Source organism: Myotis yumanensis, unplaced genomic scaffold (genome assembly GCF_028538775.1).
Source record: "Myotis yumanensis isolate MYYU_CA2020_CCGP unplaced genomic scaffold, mMyoYum1.0.hap1 SCAF_7, whole genome shotgun sequence".
NCBI lineage: Eukaryota > Metazoa > Chordata > Mammalia > Chiroptera > Vespertilionidae > Myotis > Myotis yumanensis.
In genome coordinates this window covers 22636542-22655136 of record NW_027223758.1, presented here as the reverse complement: position 1 = coordinate 22655136, position 18595 = coordinate 22636542, and the positions used below count along the sequence as shown (strand labels likewise).

Below are 18595 nucleotides of genomic sequence, written 5' to 3'. Positions count from 1 at the left end.
TTCATAGGTTGATCGATGCTCAACCACTGGGCCATGCTGGCCTAGCTTACTATGCCAGTTTATAAATTAAACTTTATCCTAGATATATGTATAGGAAAAATACATATTATATATAGGGTTCAGATTACCCTCGATTTCAAGCATTCACTGGGGTCTTAGAATGTAGCCCCAAAGATAAGTGGGGATGACTGTATGAATAAGAGATCTTAAGAACTTTCTGTTGTGCTTTAATTAATACTATGTGCCCTAAATAAAGTTGTCTTGTGAGTTTTTATTCCTTCTTTCAATCTTTGGCAGTTCAAGCACTGAGTTTAGGTCAGATGGAACTGGCCAAATAGACAGTGGCAGACTGATAAGGGTGGATCACGTAGAGCAATTTAATTAAAACTAGCAAAATGCCCCAAACCCATATTGGTCAGCCCAATTAAACTAGTCGTCTTTACAAATAAATTAATCAACAATGCTGTGAGCTCCTTGTTGACTTGGGAATTAGCTATAACAACTCAAATCACTTAAACCCACTAAATGTAAATTATTTTTTTCATATAAAATTCTGCCAGATTAGCCTTATTAGATTGAGAAGGTTGTCTCAGCCAAATAAAATATCCCTTAAGAAGAAAGGAGTGGCACATCCCTGTCATCCCCGACTGGTATCAGGGCAGGCTGACTGAGAAATACTGAAAGGGAAACTGAGGCAGAGCTTCCCAGGAGGGTACACACTAGTGACGAGCATTTCTCCTTATGCCCTAGCATGGAAGGTTCCATTGTGAATCTGCCCCAGATCGTGGCTCTAAAGAAGAAATACAAGGCTTACCTCTACATTGATGAAGCTCACAGTATTGGGTCTGTGGGCCCGACTGGCCGGGGCGTAGTGGAATTCTTTGGAATGGACCCTCAAGATGTCGATGTGCTTATGGGAACATTCACCAAAAGCTTTGGAGCCTCGGGAGGTTACATAGCTGGAAGGAAGGTAAGAGAGGGACTCCTTGTGTCTCTGTCAACCTTGAACAACCTGGGGACGCTGTCTGAGGGCTTCTCTGGGTTCTGGGAGAACTTCAGTTCCCCACAGCTCGCTTGATCACAACAGGAGTTCCACAGCCAAGGAGCACCTAGAATGTCAAGGAGCTCACCCGCCGACAGCGAAGAGGAACAGGTGACGAGTAATCGGATTAGAATACAACAGCCACCCTATCTGTGTACACAGGCCTAGACAGTGTCAAGCAGAGGATGGTTAACTGCAGGGAAGAAGTGTTAGAATGAACGTCAGTTTTGCAGACAAATGATGGGGGAATTATGTTTCTATATACCAAACCTCAGAAATAATAAGGGGTGCTATAAAACTGTAAGTAGTGTGGGTTGGGGGACATGAAAATACAAAGCAACAGTGGGCAAAGGTCAGATATTCAGAACTCTGTGCTATAGTGGTTTTAATCAAAATAGGAGTAGCAAGATCAGAAACATCCTTTTTAGGGGTTTTCTCTTCAGGATAATTATCTCTCACAATTTTGGAGAAGTTGTGATCAAATCTTGTCATCCTTTAATATCTATATGCCTTAAAAATTCTGATCTGATGGGATTAGACTGCATTCATTCTAGTGCCAGTGTCACCAAGGGGGTTGCCAATATAAACCAGTAAACGTTTAAATGAAATTTAAAAGAGGGAAGCAGAAAAAGAAAATGAGATATTCAAACCTGCGTTTGAGGGATAAAGGAGATAGTTGCCTGCTTCGTTATTCTGAGAGTTTTATACAAATCCTGATAGCTATCTCACATAGGTCTACGCCTGTCCCAAAGAGAATGCATGGCAGCAGTGCTGGCTCTGCCCAAGGGGGCACAGCAGGCCTCAAACCAGTGCGTGCAAGTGACATCAACAGCTTACCGAAAATTTCTAGTTCCTTGATCATTGTGACCAGCAGGGACAAGAGTTCAGATTCCTGGTAAACCAGTTAGACAAACAGGGAGGACAGCTGAAAACAGTGTGGTCATTGAACACTGGGATTTAAAGCAACAGATTTCATTGCGGTCCTGTCCTGAGTTGCACAAATGCTTCACATGTTCAGTGTTTTCAGTGGCCTTTCCCCTTCACTAAGCACTACTTTTTTTCCCCAAGCTCAAAGCATTGTTTTTCATCCTGTGGGAATTAGCCGGGTGACGCTAGAAACCTAGGGAGTGCCCAGGAGCCTACCAAACTCGGCTAAATCTGGTGCAGGGTGAAATGCGCCTGCCCTGGAGTGTGGAAGCAGTGGGACCAGAGCAGTGGTTCTCAACCTATGAGTCGCGACCCCTTTGGCAATAGAACGACCCTTTCACAGGGGTCGCCTAAGACCATCCTGCATATCAGATATTTACATTACGATTCATAACAGCAGCAACATTACAGTTATGAAGTAGCAACGAAAATAATTTTATGGTTGGGTCACAACATGAGGAACTGTATTTAAAGGGCCAGAAGGTTGAGAACCACTGGACCAGAGGGTCTCGGATGCCCGAGCTGCCTTCTCTGGGCTCCAGGGCTGCGTGAGCTTGTGGTTTTGTGATTACTTTAGCAGCAGTTCTGAGCTACAGAAATTTTAACCAAGCTTAACTCCTTTTCCTGACCCAAAGGCACCTGAATAAACCGATGCCAGCGTGTCCTTGAAATATTGTCAAATTTGTTAGATGTCACATTTTCCCCCTCAGAGTCCCTTCCTCTTATATCACATTAAACAAAGGCTCATGGTTACCCTGAAGTAAGGCCCAGCTCACAGTTTTCTCTCACACTCTCCATCCCGCAGTCAGTAGACTATTTTAAAGGTTTATTTGCTCTTGTCTATGTAGCTTCTCTTCATTTGGAGTACATACTGGACAATTGTGAAAACTACTATTATTTACTTAATCAGTACGCATTCAATCTTTTTCCAGATTTTTGGATCAAAACAATTATTTTCAAATCACAAGATTTTACTAAGAACACTATGAGCATAGTAAATTTGAAATTATTAAGGTTTCATACCAGTATGCAGAAAATGTATGCCTATCTGTTCATTTTCTTGCTCTTTAGAATATTCATTCTGTGCATGCTTATGTCCAGAGGACTGCATCTGCATCATTCTTCTTCCTCCTGTTCCTCCTCCTCTTCCCTTCCCTCTCTCTTCTTTTCCTTCATGTTGCCCTGCAGGCTCTGAATTGACCACTAGATGGCAGCAAGAATTAGGAAGTGTTTGGCTGAGATCCATTATAGCCTATACATAGAGACCTGCTTCTGCCTCAATCAGCAAGAGGCCAGTTTTCAAGACCTAAAGGGTGAGCAGAAGATAGAAGGCCACCTGAGAAAGTGTCTGATGATTTAAAAATCAATCAGATACACGCCTTTTTGGAATGGTTTTGGTGAGACTGTAATAAACCCAGATAAATTATGGTTTCCTTCCAGCCAAATGAGTTAATGGAACTTTTATATCTGCTTGCCTGTACCTTTTTTAAAAAAATTATGTTAATTTTAAATTATGTATAGTTTCAATTTAAATAGAATTTTTATTCCCCTGGACTTTTAATAAATTTGTGGAGAATTTTTACCTGGTATTTGTTTTAAACTATGTTTTTTAACTAATAGGACATAGGGTTGGGCAAATGCTAATGCTTTTGCTTGAAAAAAAAATCTTGCTACTTATCTATTTAAATAATTACAGTACAGTTTTCAGAGTTTCACCATATAACTATTCCTGGATAATTTTCAATATATGTCTCAATTTGATGGGTATTAAAAATATCCAGGATTCTAAACCAATGGGTACAAAAACAACAAAATTAACCATAAAAAGTGTTCACATGCACATATGGGGACTTTACATTGGTCTGAAACCTTAATAATTTTAAATTTACTATGCTCATGGGGTTCTTAGTAAAATCTTGTGATTTGAAAATAATTGTTTTGATCCAAAAATCTGGAAAAAGATTGAATGTCAGTGTTAGGGTTAGTCATAGAGGGATATACATAACAGTTAGTAGGAAACTAGAAATCTTGGTGGAGTTGGTCAAGGTGAGTACTATGTATATTAGCAACCAGATGCATCAGGTAAGAAAAAATATTTGGAAACAAAGGGGAGAAAAAAAATGGTTTGCTCCTAAGATAGTACCACAGATAGTAGAGATATTGTCTTGGCTTCAGTCTTCCTGTCACAAAGTGTCCTACAAATTCATCTCTGTTTCCTGGGGTGCACTGCCCTGACCTCAACCTTCTCTCCCCGCCTCAGAAAAACTGCTAAAAAGTCTCTTAACTGTCAGCAAGATTTTACGATTTTGCTCACTTTGAGTTTGGAGCTGCTCTAGATAATCTGTGAACAACTCAACTTGGAGGATTCTGTCTTTTTAAGACTTTTGAGGTGAAATGTCAGGTAATTGTCTTCACCTGTCGGAGCTCCATGCCATGAACGGCTTCTTTAAAGAATACCTGAGATGATGGAGCTAGGTTTCTTATTTTTATTTTGTAATTTGTATTGATCCAGTTGCTGAGGAGATGGGTCGACACTGCAAATCCAGTTTTGGGAGTTCACGTTTTTCTCAGGCATGATCTTGAGTTCTCTTGCATGCCTGGTGCTGACCCCTATCTTTCACAGCCTCCGCAGACTGACCAGAGACTTGCAAATGAATGAAGCAAAGGTAGCCTTCATGATTGATAGGTTGCAGGGCTGGAATTCTGGAGAAGGGCAGTGGGAACAGGCAGCCACGTATGGAGAGAGCATCAGCCCCAGAAGCCTGTGTGCCAGACGAAGGCAGGCCCCTTGCAGAAGCCAGCTCTGCCCTGCGTGCTCAGCCCTGGCTGCATTTAACAGCCCTTTGAAGTAAATGGGGGTCATGGAATGAACACCAAGATGTTTATTCTAAGAGTCTCCTGTCTGATTTTCTCAGAAAAGCTACCCTTGTCCTTGAACTCCAAGCCTATGGGTAGAGAAAATAATCAGGGTTTTGAACGTACAAATGGACATGGAAACTTCGGTCTAAGAAGACCTCTAACCCACCCTGAAGGAAGACACAACCCAGACCCGCCTTGCAAAAAAGACCAAAGCCAACTCTTAATTCATGGCTCATGGTGCCCGATGGGGGAATGCTAGGAGGGAATTTAAAAAAAGAAAAAGAAAAACAGAAAACAAGGCTTTCCTTGATGCTTTGCAGAAGTTACTCAAAGAACCCCACTTTCTAAACCACATAAGCAAATTAGCCTCTGTCCATACACTCGACTCTGATAGAAAGTGGACTCCATCTAGGAGAAAGAAGAGTATGGGCAAGATAGGCTTAATGTTAAAAGGATGCGATATTGCATTGAGGAGGCATTTATTCTAACAGAATGCATGTGATCTTACGAAACTTCTCGATTTTCTAAGAAAAATTGAGGGTTGGGGACACTGAGAAGAACCCTTTAGGGATCAAAGGCACCTTTGTTTTGTTTCTTTGTCTGATCAATGCCCCAAGGCTAAGAGAGTATCACTATAGTTTTTTTCTATAGAATGAAGCTTAGTTTCCCTGATATCCTTCAGGGACCCTCACCATCCTTCCTCAATCCTTAAAAGGCCCCTGCTCTCCATTAGACCATCAGGATTTACCAGACCCCTGCTAAGTAGCCATCACTATGGACTTTCAGAGAAGTGTATAACTCTGTTCCCTGCTCTCAAGGAGGTTTCAGTCTCTTTGGAGAAATAAGATTAATATACATGAAACATTTGATGTTGATGCAATTCAATCTACTGTTCGGCTCTTTAAACACTTGAATATATAAGGAATTATAACATCCTCTCAGAAAAAGAGGAACAATCTCTGTGGACTAGGAAAAAGTAAAAGTGAAGGTGGTCTTCTCTGTGCCCTCCTGGTCCCTCCTCTCCTGTCTGGAGAGGTAGTACGGTGTGGTGTTAAGGGAGGGGACTCTAGAGCCAGACACTTTGGGTATAAATCCTTGTTATCTAACCACTATTTGGTTGAACAGTTTTCTGATCCTTTCTCTGACTCAGCAATCCCATCTATAAAATGGAGATGAACACAGTTCCTACCTCATAGAGCTATTATGAAGCTAAAATGAGTTAACATATGTAAAGTTTGTAAAATGGAACCTCAGCCAGCCAATGAGTTTCAGCTATGGATATGTCATAGCCCTTGAACATTACGCTCTGCAAACTAGGAGAGCTGGAATAAAAGGACTCCAAGGAATTTTTATATTTTGGTCCCCTCCTCCCACCCCATGCTCCCAGTTCTAAGAATCTCTAAGTTGGCAATCTATTAATACTTGCTGACAGCATCAGGTATTCACTTAGAATTAGATCCTATTCTAAGCACCATATGTGTATTAATTCATTTAATCCCTATAATGACTCTGAAGTAAACATAATTTTCTCCTTCTTCAGAGAAGTAAGTTAAGGCTCAGAGAGGTTTAGTAACTTGCCCATGGTCACAAATCAGTAAGTGGCTGAGCCAGGGCTTGAACCTAAGCAATCAGATCCCAGCGCCTGTGGTGGAACTCCAAGGTCATATCTTCTCTCAAGGAGACAACCCCTCATCACCTTTTTCAGAAGCACTAGCTTCTCTCTCTATTCCCAATTGACTCCTCCATTGTTTGCTAAAGAAAATGCCATCTGTATTCCTAGTTTTAGCACGTGCCCATGCCTTTCTCCGCTTCGGCCTATATCTAAATCTACCCATCCTTCAAGACTGGACCACCTTCCTGAAACAGCCCTTTCCTGACTCAGGTCCACAGGAGCACCCATCATCCTGTCTCCTGCACCCTCCCAGGTGCTCTAGTTAGCTTCCTCAGCATCCTACTGGGTGGTATCAGCTCTCAACAGAGAAAGGAAACCCCAGCTGCTGCTCAAAAAGGAGCACTGAACATAGAGCTGGTGCAGCTGCTCTGGAAAATGGCTCTCTCTCTCTCTCTCTCTCTCTCTCAACCCTGTCCCACCCCCACCATCCTCCAAAATGACCTTCACAAATGCCTGCGGCCAGTGCCGTAGGTCAGGCCATCATCATGCACATACTCTTCAAATAAGGTGAAAGCCAACCCAACTGTTTTTATGAGATTCACTAAACAAAAGAATAGACAGAATCGAATTTTAATTTTAAGATAAGTGGATAATACCTGCCAAGGACTAGTTTTTATACCTGTCTTCTCTTCTTGGACTCCCACATCCAGAGCATAGCCCAGAGCAAAATGGTATGGGGTAAGGGGAGGAAGAGAAAGGAGAAAAAAATGAAGGAAGGAGGGAGGAAACAGAAAAGGAGAGAAAAAATTTAAGTGGAGAATTTGAAATTTAAAGAAGAGGGGGACTCAGTAGAAGGAAGGAGAAAGATACAAAAAAAAAGAAATGGAGAAAAAAAGAGTGAAATGAAGAAGAGAGGAATTTGAGAAGAATGATGTATGAAGAGGGGATTTAGAATGAAGGGCATATGAAGGACGCAGGAAGGACAGAATGGAGCTACCAGTTCCCCTGCCCTGGGCCTGGTAGAGGCATCATGTTACCCACCAGCTGTAAGGCAGGTCACTCTCTTTACTGAAGATGAGCTATGAATGTTTACAATGCTTGTGAACAACCATGGCACCAGACTCGAAGTGAGATATAAAAGTGGAGGATGGGGCACAGTTCAAGGTTCAGAGGTGGACATGGATGTGGCCAATAAAGGGGAGATTAGGAAGAGATGAGCCTGCCAAAAGCACAGCTCCCCCCAGCTCACCTTCATGAGGGAACAATTGATAAGATGTCTCAGTGGGATTCTGAACTGTCTTGTTATCTTAGAAGAGAAGGTGGCTGATCCTTTACAGACCCCACTGCTAATACAGAGAGCCGTCATCAGCCCATTAGCTTTTCTGCAGAACACCCTGAAGGTCCCAGGCAATGAGCCAGTACAGGTGGGAAGATAGATGGATTCCCAGCTGGAACTGAACACCTCCAGATGCCAGCTCTGTGGCCCTCTTGACTGTGACTTTAGGAGCTTCTTCACGCTCTCAGCAGACCTACCTGGGACCTTAGGTTTGGCCTTAGGAGTCAATCATTCCTCCCACTGAGGACCAGCATTCTGTAGTGAGTCAATACTCCAAATAGTGTTGCACTAAAGTTCCAGTATTTTCCGACTGCCCAAAGCATAACCAGAGTTTATCTGGTTCTGATCTACACTGTGGTTTAATTTCACACTTCTCCCTTCTGCCACTCCATCCCCCACCCAAGGTTTCTTTTCTTTTATATTTGTCTTTATTCCTCAAAACATAATCAATTTCACCTTCTTGCTGGAACCTTCCATACCTTCTCCAGCTAGCAGTAACTCCCTCTTTCCTCTGCAGGCTATAGCTCTGTTGCATATATTAGTTTATTTTTTGTTACTTTTCCTACCATTACTTTTCCATGGGCACAATGTAATGTAGTATGCGCAATGGCAATATCACATCTTGTATTTTTTGGACACTCCTGAATACTAAGCCAGTGATTGTACATACTAAATACTCAACAAATGTTTGGGAAATCATTTTTCTTTTACACATCTGGTTTGGCCCTACAGACCTCAACTCCAAAGTTGCTGCTTTTATTGTATACCTTCTAAGATTTTGAGGGAGAAACTAAGAAGAGAAATAAAAAAAAAAGTTGGATAATACCTATTAAAAATTGGACCACGTTCAAGAATCAAATGTCTCCTGCTATGATGAATGGGCTTGGGACAAGATGTGACTGTCACCACCAACACTGAGACTTACTTGCCTTCTTTTTGGATTTACCTCCTTTATTAAAGGACCTTGTGGATTATTTACGGGTTCACTCACATAGTGCTGTTTATGCTACCTCCATGAGCCCTCCGATAGCAGAGCAAATCATCAGATCAATGAAATTCATCATGGGACTGGATGGGACCACGCAAGGTAAGCAGGCCTGCAGTGAGCATGGCTCCCGTGAAATCCTTTCTAGACCTCTCCTTGTGTCCTTTTGCCCAATCAATTTTCCTCTTCTGTAATATATACCTTTGACTTAATGTAACTCAATTTATAAATCAAGCCATGTGTACATAAATAGTACCTGATACACATTATACATAGTACACATATGTACTAGAACTGCTGTCAGCGCACAAAAAAGAAATGCTTTTTTTAAAGCAATGAAAACTTTCTAATTTACTCCTTAATGTGACCCGCAAATTTGGATAATTGTGTGTATTAGTTGTGTTAAAAATGGAGCAAATAATGCCGTGTATTTGCCTGTGCTTTCTCAGGGCTATTGGTCTTTTTTTTTTTAATCTTTCTACCCATCTTCCTTTTGTTCTTTCTTCCTGCCTTTCTTTCTTTCATGGGAAAGAAAATCCACCATTGGCCATTGAGAATATATGGACAAACCAACACACAATGAAAACTTTCCAACCATTTCTTTGACATTGGGTTACCATAGCCAAAGTGTGCCACTTGGCTCAACCCAAATGAGCTTAATCTTTTTGAAATATTGTTTCATCAAAACTTCTTGGAGGTCTCCTTCTATCTTTCAGATATAATTTATAGATCTTCTACTGCATAGCAGAGTGCAAATAACTGTGGTGAATTAGTCACTTCTTGCTGCCAGACATCTGGCGAATGCATTCATGAAAGTAGCAAATTATACTGGACCAGAACTGGCCACTGGGCTGAACAATCCATGTGCCCCACCCCACGTCCCAGCTGATGTGCAGTCCTATTATTTAGTTCAGCCTTACAAGCCTACTATTTCAGTGGAAGCCTACAGAAATCCATCATTCTTCAATTTTATCAAAGCAGCAGGATAGCTACATACAAATTTTACCTAGAAGCCTACTATATAAAATAGATTAGAACAGGGTTGGTCTGTTCTAATCTCCAAACTGGTGGCCCCTGAGACCTTTCTACTGTGTCCTAGTGATCCCCCAAGGTCACTAGTTTGAAAACTTCCAAGATAGACCTTTTTTCACAAAACCAGGAAGATGACTCTCAGAGTGACCTAGTTCGTTCTCCATGTAAAGGACAGCTATTGATTGATCTCTAGGGTCCCTTCCAGCCTTGTCTTTTGGGTTTTATTATTCCATGTCTTATTGAACAGTCTGAGTGAAAAGGAAATGAAAATCCAATCTAGGGAAGCCACATGGTATGATGGTTAAGGGCATAGACTGAAAGCAACTCATTGGCTTTGACACCTGGAACACTACTTACTCACTGTGTGACCTTAGGCAAATGACTTAACTTTTCTGTTTAACCCTGAGCGAGTTACTTCTCTATGCTTCGTTTCCTCTGGCTGTAAAATAAGGGAAATATTATTGATGTGTCAATGGTTTTGTGAGACATGTAAAATACTTAAAATTGTGTCTGAAAACAATTATATAGTAAGCATTATATAATTGCTCGCTATGTTATCGGCTGTTATTCCTGAGGTGTTCAAGAATTTAGACCATATTTCAAGGGTGCCGTAGGAAGGATTCTTATGATGGAAGTGGGGGAAGACTACATGTATTCCAAGGTCCTGGATTAGTCAGGGTAAGTTATGCTGCCATAACAAGTTAACCTTGAAATTTCCAGTGGCTTAACAAAACCAAGCTTTATTTCTTGTTTGTACCACATCTATTACAAATCAGACAATTCTCTGCAAAGTTTGCGTCCATGGGGGCAGTGACTCACGCTGCTGCTAGCTTGAGGGTTGGCCACCTCAGCATATGTCCTCCTTGGGCACCATGGTGGAGAGAAAGAGAGCATCAGCCTGGAAGTGACACTTATCACCTTGCTTGCAGTGTCACTGGCCCAAACTAGTCACATGGCCACACCCAAATTTGGGGAGCATAGTATACTAAGGAATATGGATATGACATGGATAAGCAGATATCTTTCAATCTTGTAAAACTGAAGCTAGAAGTAGAGCTACCCCATTCCCACACGAGTTCTCATGATGGGTACAAAACTGGCCTGGCAACACTACTTTCTCATGATGCCAGTTAATGATCTTCTTGAACTTCACCCACTTCTTCATGGAAAACAATGATTTGAGGTTTATGCTAAAGAGCAAGTTAAATGAATTGTCTTGCAATGAGCAGAATTATCCTTTGTCTTATTTTAGAGATGAATAGCTAGAAAAAAAATTATTCTGAAAATTTGCATATTTCTTAAGCCCTTTTGTGTGTATGTTGTCAGAACCAGATGATTGTATGTACCCAACTTGACAGTCATCTTCTTTCCTCTGGATTGCTTTACCACTTCATCCCAGTCAGAACTCACTCTGTGTATCTGGTCACAGTTAAAGATCGGCAGAAAAATTAGATTAAAGACATAACCATTTCTCCTTTGACAGTTGTCTATCAGCAATTTTTACTCCTCTGCAGTGGGAGATATTTCCCTTGTTTTTTTCTCTCTTGGCCTTAAAATTAAATAATTATTTGGTTATTATTTTTAACCTCTCAGTTCAAGTTCCTCATCTCACTCCTCTCACAACAGAGAAATAAGCAACAGAGAAAGCTATGTGAACAGCTAGTTTTCTTAGAACTGAGCTAGGAGAGCCAGGGAGAAAGAGAGGACAGTTTCTTTTCAAAGGAATGAACAAAGGAAAGTAATAGGAAAGAAAATTGACAGTCATCAGCCGAGTTTCAGATGGTTCTGCCTGACACGTCTTTTGAAGAATTCAAAGGCACAGCTGACTGATCATGCTGGCCTCATTTACGACAATGCCTGCTTTAAATAAAATGAGCAGGACAGGTTGGGAATATTGCGTTAACTCACCCCTTTCTGCGGAGATAGACAGACTCTCAGGGTAAAGTTGCCCAACGCTCAAAGGAAAGCACTATGTCACCCCGGAACTGCCTTCCAGGATAGGATCTAAGAAAGAGGGCCCTGCTCCAAGCCTTCATCCCCAGCCCACTCCGCTGCTACTGTGATTGGAGCCTTTCAAGGCTTTGTTTCGGGTGGAGTTTGGGGAGCGTTGGCCAGATCTCTTCCTTGATGAATGTCTTCACTTTAATCTGCAATGCAAAGCCATGTGCTTCAAAGAAAGGCGAGCTACAGGAATAAGGTCAGTATTCCTTTGAAGCCAAGGTTCAAAGATGAAATAGAAGTCCCAGTGAAATGACAGTGTTTATGCACAAACAGCCACCTCCACTCTGCAGCCTGGCTGTTGGGGGAGTTAATGCACACAGTCTGGGGGGCTGGGGGCCTGTCGCTGGCGCGTGGGTACCACATGCACGGAGGCCCGTTTCATCTCCTGGCCTGTCACTCCGTGCAGCACAATGAGCCCAAAGTGAAGATTTGGTTTCTCCATCGTAATGGATGTTGGGTGGTCCACCAGCCAAACCAATGTTATCAGCCTTTGAAGAGCTAGAAATGTGTCTTGAATTAATTTGGTGTTCCTCTGAGTGTCAAAGCCCGTGCTCAGCTTAATAAATACGTCGTGACTCAACTTCCATCTCACCGGCTTACTCGATTTCAGTGCCAGTGTCTATGCCAAACAAGATGGAGGGGATGTTTATGGTACCTCAGAGGAGTGGGAGCCTAGAATCATTCTACATAAGTTGTGGCCACTGAGGGGACCCCTTTGTGATTGGGCACCTTCAATGATTGGCATCACTTTTAAAGAGGCCGAAAAAGATTGCAGCTCGCTCATTTTCTTCATCTAGGCCAGTGGTTCCCAACCTTTTTTTGGTCATGCCCCACCTAAGCATCTCTAAAATCCTGATGCTCCCCGCCCCCATGACATACAATTCTTATTATTCAAAAAGTGAACTCCTATTCATGTGGAGGAAGCATCAAAGGCCATTAGCTTGGTCTAAACAAGCTTCAAAGAACATGGCATCCATGAAAGAGAAAAATAAAAGAACAAAAGGACAGTTGAATCACTGAGGAAGAAAACAACAAGAAATTTTTTGAAAAATAATAATAATAATATGAAGCAATATGAAAAAAATAGCAAATAAAGTTTCAAAACATTTAATGGAGAACTAAAATGCATAAATATGTCACAATATATATTTATGTACTACATATGAGGCCCCTCGAACCATATGAAATGCAAAAAAATTCACTGTTAATAACTCATTCTTGCCGAAACCGGTTTGGCTCAGTGGATAGAGCGTCGGCCTGTGGACTGAAAGGTCTCAGGTTTGATTCCGGTCAAGGGCATGTACCTTGGTTGTGGGCACACCCCCAGTAGGAGATGTGCAGGAGACAGCTGGTCGATGTTTCTCTCTCATCGATGTTTCTAACTCTCTATCCCTCTCTCTTCCTCTCTGTAAAAAATCAATAAAATATATTTTTTAAAAAATAACTCATTCTTGAATTGCCCCCCCTTAAAAATCAAGTTGCCCTCCTATGGAGCATGTGCCTCACATTGGCACCCACTGATCTAGACAGACATGGCACAAGCAGCCACAGGAGGGTGAGCCCCAAACCACATCAATGCCCCCCTAAAGCAAGCATTGTCAATAATTCTCTTTTTATTTATTTAATATTTGTAGCTTTTCAATGAATCAGTCAACATTCTTTTCGAGCTCTTAATGGTGGCCCTGCCTCCCCACCCTCCCTTCCCCAGCTCTGGGCCCCCTTTCACTTCTGAGACAATGGGGGTTGTATCACAAGGAGGATTAAGGGGTGTGTTCTGCAGCCGGACTGCTCAGGGCCCAGTTCCCTGCCCCACATTTGCTCCATGATTGGCAAGGTGCTTACCTTCGTTAGCCTCTGTTCCTTTATTGTAAATTGGGGTTGTCAGGAGGATTCAATGATGTCAGGTAGATAATGAACTTAGCATGATGCTTGATGCACAGTTAAGTTACTGTTGTTTTTAGCTCATCTGATTTCTTCCCTTCTCTACATTTTCCAGTTGTTTTTGCCCATTCTGGAATTCTGTCTTTCCCTCAGACCTCAGACCTGCTCCAACAGCATGTCCTGCAGGACTTCCTTTGACACATATCCAGAATCTAGTTGCTTCTTACCACACCCACCCCTCCTTCCAGCAGCTCTCACCTGGATTACTGGAGACTCCAGGAGAGTCTCCCTACTCCTGCTCTTGCTTTTTTATGACTTGTTCTCCAAACAGAAGCCAAAATTCTATTTTAAAAAATGTAACTCAGACCACATCACTCTTCCACTCAAAACTTTCCATTGCTTCCCATCTCAGTGTAAAGTCTGGACTGTGGCCTTCAAGCTTCATGATATGGTCTGTCATTTCCCACCACTCTTGCCCTTCTTGGTCCATTCCAAGCAGCTGGCATCCTTGCTTTTCCTGCAGTGCAGGGAGCAGCTTTTGCTGGCCTCTCTGGAACAGCATCTCCGAGCATTATCTGCATGACCCACACTCTTCCTTTCCTCACATCTTAGCTCAAAATCAGCCAATGAGGGGAGCAGCACCATCTTAAATTGTACACCCTCCAGGCCCTCCAGTTCTCCTCACCTTGCTTAAGTCTTTATAGCATTTACAAGTGCCTGAAAAGATATAGATAGATAGATGATTGATAGATAAATAGATAGATAGATAGATAGATAGATAGATAGATAGATAGATAGATATGTCTATCTAGATCTAGATATACTTGTCTTCTGTTTTCCCTCACTAGGATGTAAACTTCAGGAATAAAGGCATTTATCTATTTTATTCAATACACTTAGAACAGTGCCTGGCAATTTCAGGTACTCAACAAATATTTGTTAAAAGCTAGAATCTTTCTGTATTTGCCTCTTAACTCAGCAAATAAACTGTCCTTATCCCATTCACATCTCTGTGTTTGATTCTCTCCCTTTCCACCTTCTAAAACCACTGGGCCTTCTTCTCAACCATGAACTTATTCATTTCCTTCAACCTAAAGAGCCTTCCCTTACCTCTTTTCTCTCTTCAGACAGCCACTGAGTTGCATCCCTTCCATTGCTGGATTTAAAAGCTTCTTGAAAATATGGCCTGTTCTGCTCTCTCTCCCCTCCTCCTCCCCACTCAGTGTTCAGCACCCTCACCCTGTCTTCTGCCCATTTCCAGGCCTGCTTCCTCAAATATCCCCCTTGTCCACCTACCCAACTGGCGCTCCTCCAACCAGATTTGATGGACCCCTCTGCTTAGTTCTCTCTATTTGAAAACAGTCTTCTCTTCATCATGGAAATATTATTTTTTTAATGTTCTGTCTGTTCTTTCTCCTTTTTTTTCTGTTAGGCCCCTTCCCTGTCTGCATTTGCCAGAATTTTCTCTTCTGTTATCTTTACATTCTGCACAACTAGGCACCTCTTTGCCTTTTCTTTATGTAGAAGCATGGTTCTCAAACTTGAGAATATATCAAGCCATCTGGAGGGATGGTGAAAACTGATTGCTGACCCTGCCCCCATAGCCTCTGATTCAGAAATTCTTGTAGCAACTCTCATAAGCTCCCAGGTGGTGCTGATCTTGCCAGTCAGGGACCCACACTTTGAGAACCACTGCCATATAATGACCTCATAATCAGTCATCCTCTCCCTCCATCAGGCACCAATGGATTGTGTATTTCTTATGGCTAGAAACCATCAACATATCACCAGGAATCAGCACAGTGCTTGACACATAGTAGGCCTCCAGTACATATTTTCAAGTTGAATTAAAAAGAAATATTCTAAGCTCCAATTGTGCATTGCCATGAGTGGGTGCTAATAAAATATCTGTTAGGAACATCTTTTCATCAAAAGATGGCAGCAGGATCTCTAAACACTTAATATTGGCCATCTCAGCAACTGGACTTGCTCACCAAGATCAGCCTTTTCCTTGGACTCCTTGCCTATGTTCATGCTCCTGACATTTATATGCTAATTAAATGCCATGGATGTCAGAAAAAGTGGCCTCTGTGTTCCCAATCATCTGAAGTGATGGGACTACCTGATAGAAGAGAGAAAATGTCCACAAACTATTGTATAGCAATGGTTCTCAATGTGTGGTCCCGGGAACTTAGGAGAATGCAACAAGCATTCCTGAATCAGAAGTTCTGAGGGCAGGGCAGCAATCTGTTTTCACCTTCCCTGCAGGTGACTCTGATATGGGCTCAAGTTTTAGAAGCAAGTTTCTATGTAAAGCAGGGGCGGGGAATGTCTGGCCCGCAGGCCATGTAAGGCCCTCGAGATCATTTAGTCTGGCCCTGCCAAGGCATTAGGGGTGAGTTAATTAAACATTTGACCAAAAATAGCAGGCTAATTTTTAAGTTGATAATTTTGTATGGCCTACAAATGATGTTATAAATATCCAAACGACCCTTGACAGAAAAAAGGTTCCCCACCCCAGATGCAAAGGAAGGAAATAGGTGAGGGTATTGTGCAGCGAGAGAACAGAGGATAGAATTTTGACAAATGCAGACATGGATAGATGACCTAGCAGGATAGGAGGAGGAAGAACAGACAAAAATAAGAGAAAACCCAGAAAAAAAGCATGAAACACATTTTAATCTACTTATTTAAACCCCTCTGTTTCCTCAACCCTGTTCACTTATTCACTGCAAACACCTCACCTGTTCCTCCCATGCCTGTGACCACTCTGGTATCAGGAATAGCCAAGAGCTTTAAGCCCTCAGGAAGTATATGTGCCTCACAGCAGGCTTCCCCTTGAACCTGTGCCTTCATGTAACTTTTGGAAGTATGTAAAGTCATTAAGAGATTATGGTCACAACAAGGGTTATATTATTTGATTTGATAGTAGGCATCTGGTAGAGATATGATCATTTCTATAATAACTCATGTCTCTCGGTGTGGACAGGGTACTATCCATATAGTTAAGTTACTTATCTCTTCAGTGCATTTTCAATAGATGGAATCCAGTGGGTGAGAAAGGAAATCCTCAATGGACAGCACTGTTAAATTTAAATTATGACAAGTTAAGTTTACAATCAATTATGACAAGTTCATAACTTAGAAAGAATGGCTTTTCCTCCAATATGTACTGGAGTCTGCTTAACTTTACACTATAATTATCACCCTCCCATTGGCTAGTCATTCTCCTGCTGTGATGGTTACAATTTGATAACACAGTGTTGAAATGATATTGGCACTTTTCTAAGCAAGGTGATCTGTTCCTATTCTTGTCACACTTCCAAGTTCATATTCATCAAGCATCTTAGACACTATCAATCAAACTTAGATATTATCCACAGAATTACCTCAATTCCCCACTTTCAATCTGAAGAAAAAGCTTACTAAGCTTTTCAGAGTGTGGACCCCCAGCTTTTGGTGAACTTTAGAAAGAAGGTCAATAAGAGAAGGATGAGGAAACTGAGGCTGAAAATAAGTGCCTGTAGCCATGTGCCAACACAAGTGATCCTTCCTCAAGCTGAGCTTCCTTTGCCCTTTAGAAAACTAAAAATGTAATCATCCCAGCACCTGAGGAGAAGTATTAAGTAGACATACTCCCTAACAGAGAGCCTCCTCACACTAAATCTTTCTGGGGTTTTAAGTTCTTGCTTGACTTGGGAAGTATTCAGAACATTCCGTCTGTGAAGAAGGTGTTACCTCGGCCCTAGGACTCTGTTTGCACATCACATGCTGCCTTTGGCATGTCCGGGGAATGAAGGCTCAGTTAATGAGATTATTTTTTTCCCCTCTGAGTATCTGGCTCTGGGAGGAAGACTCTCCATCCCTGAACTGGGGAAGGGATGTCCTTTAAGTCAACATTATGGTGTCATTATTGTATGGTGACACTGTCTATTCTAAAATTAAAACGGAATATTTCCTCCTTTCATTGCAAAATTCCTGGTTCTATTAACTGGGAAATCCGAGGGGCTAAAGATGGCTGCAGTTTCTATACAAAAAGGAACTAGCAATGGAGAGAGGGCGTGTGTTCTGTTAGTTCAGTAGTTCTCAGCCTTCCTAATGCCGTGACCCTTTAATACAGTTCCTCATGTTGTGGTGACCCCCAACCATAAAATTATTTTCATTGCTACTTCGTAGCTGTAATTTTGCTACTGTTATGAATCATAATGAAAATATCTGATATGCAGGATGTATTTTCATTGTTACAAAGTGAACATAATTAAAGCATAGTGATTAATCACAAAAACAATATGTAATTATATATGTGTTTTCCGATAGTCTTAGGTGACCCCTGTGAAAGGGTCGTTCGACCCCCAAAGGGGTCGCGACCCACAGGTTGAGAACCACTGTGTTAGTTGAAGGAGTTTCGATCCCATTCAAAAACACAGATAAGTCAAAAATTGTTACAGATAAAGTTTTTTCTAGCCCCACAAAGAAAGAGATAATTTTTCTAAAAAATAGAAACAAATAACAAAAAACAATGGGGCCTTCTCTGATTTTTCAGTGCTGTGTCAACCTCCCTCATATCTGACTCCTTGGCCACCACACAGACCTTCCTTGCTGCTGATACTTGAGCTCGTCTCTCAGAACAGGCCCAGACTGAACATGGGGCCCAGATGATATATGGACTCAGAACAACTTGGAATGGGGGTTCATCTGGAGGGGTCCTCCTAGCTCCTATCACCAACCCAGCAGGACCTTCCCTAACCACCCTTTCTAAAATATCACCACCTTCCTTGTGGGTTACTCTATCTACTCTCTTATGTCAACTATGTTTTCTTCATAGCACTAAACACCACCTGAAATTATGTACTTGTCTCTTCAATTATTCTCTGTCTCCCCAGGAGAATACAAATGCCATGAGGGCAGGAACACTGTCCT

General features: G+C 41.8%; 1 protein-coding gene across 1 annotated transcript in view; it reads left to right on the top strand.

The window, feature by feature from the left end:
• Positions 1–18595, top strand: part of SPTLC3 (serine palmitoyltransferase long chain base subunit 3) — a 127556-nt gene that overhangs the window by 84805 nt on the left and 24156 nt on the right. Inside the window, exons 8-9 of the mRNA XM_070419901.1 lie at positions 751–970; positions 8737–8863. Coding sequence (XP_070276002.1) covers positions 751–970; positions 8737–8863 — 347 coding nt within the window. The remainder of the gene's footprint in view (positions 1–750; positions 971–8736; positions 8864–18595) is intronic.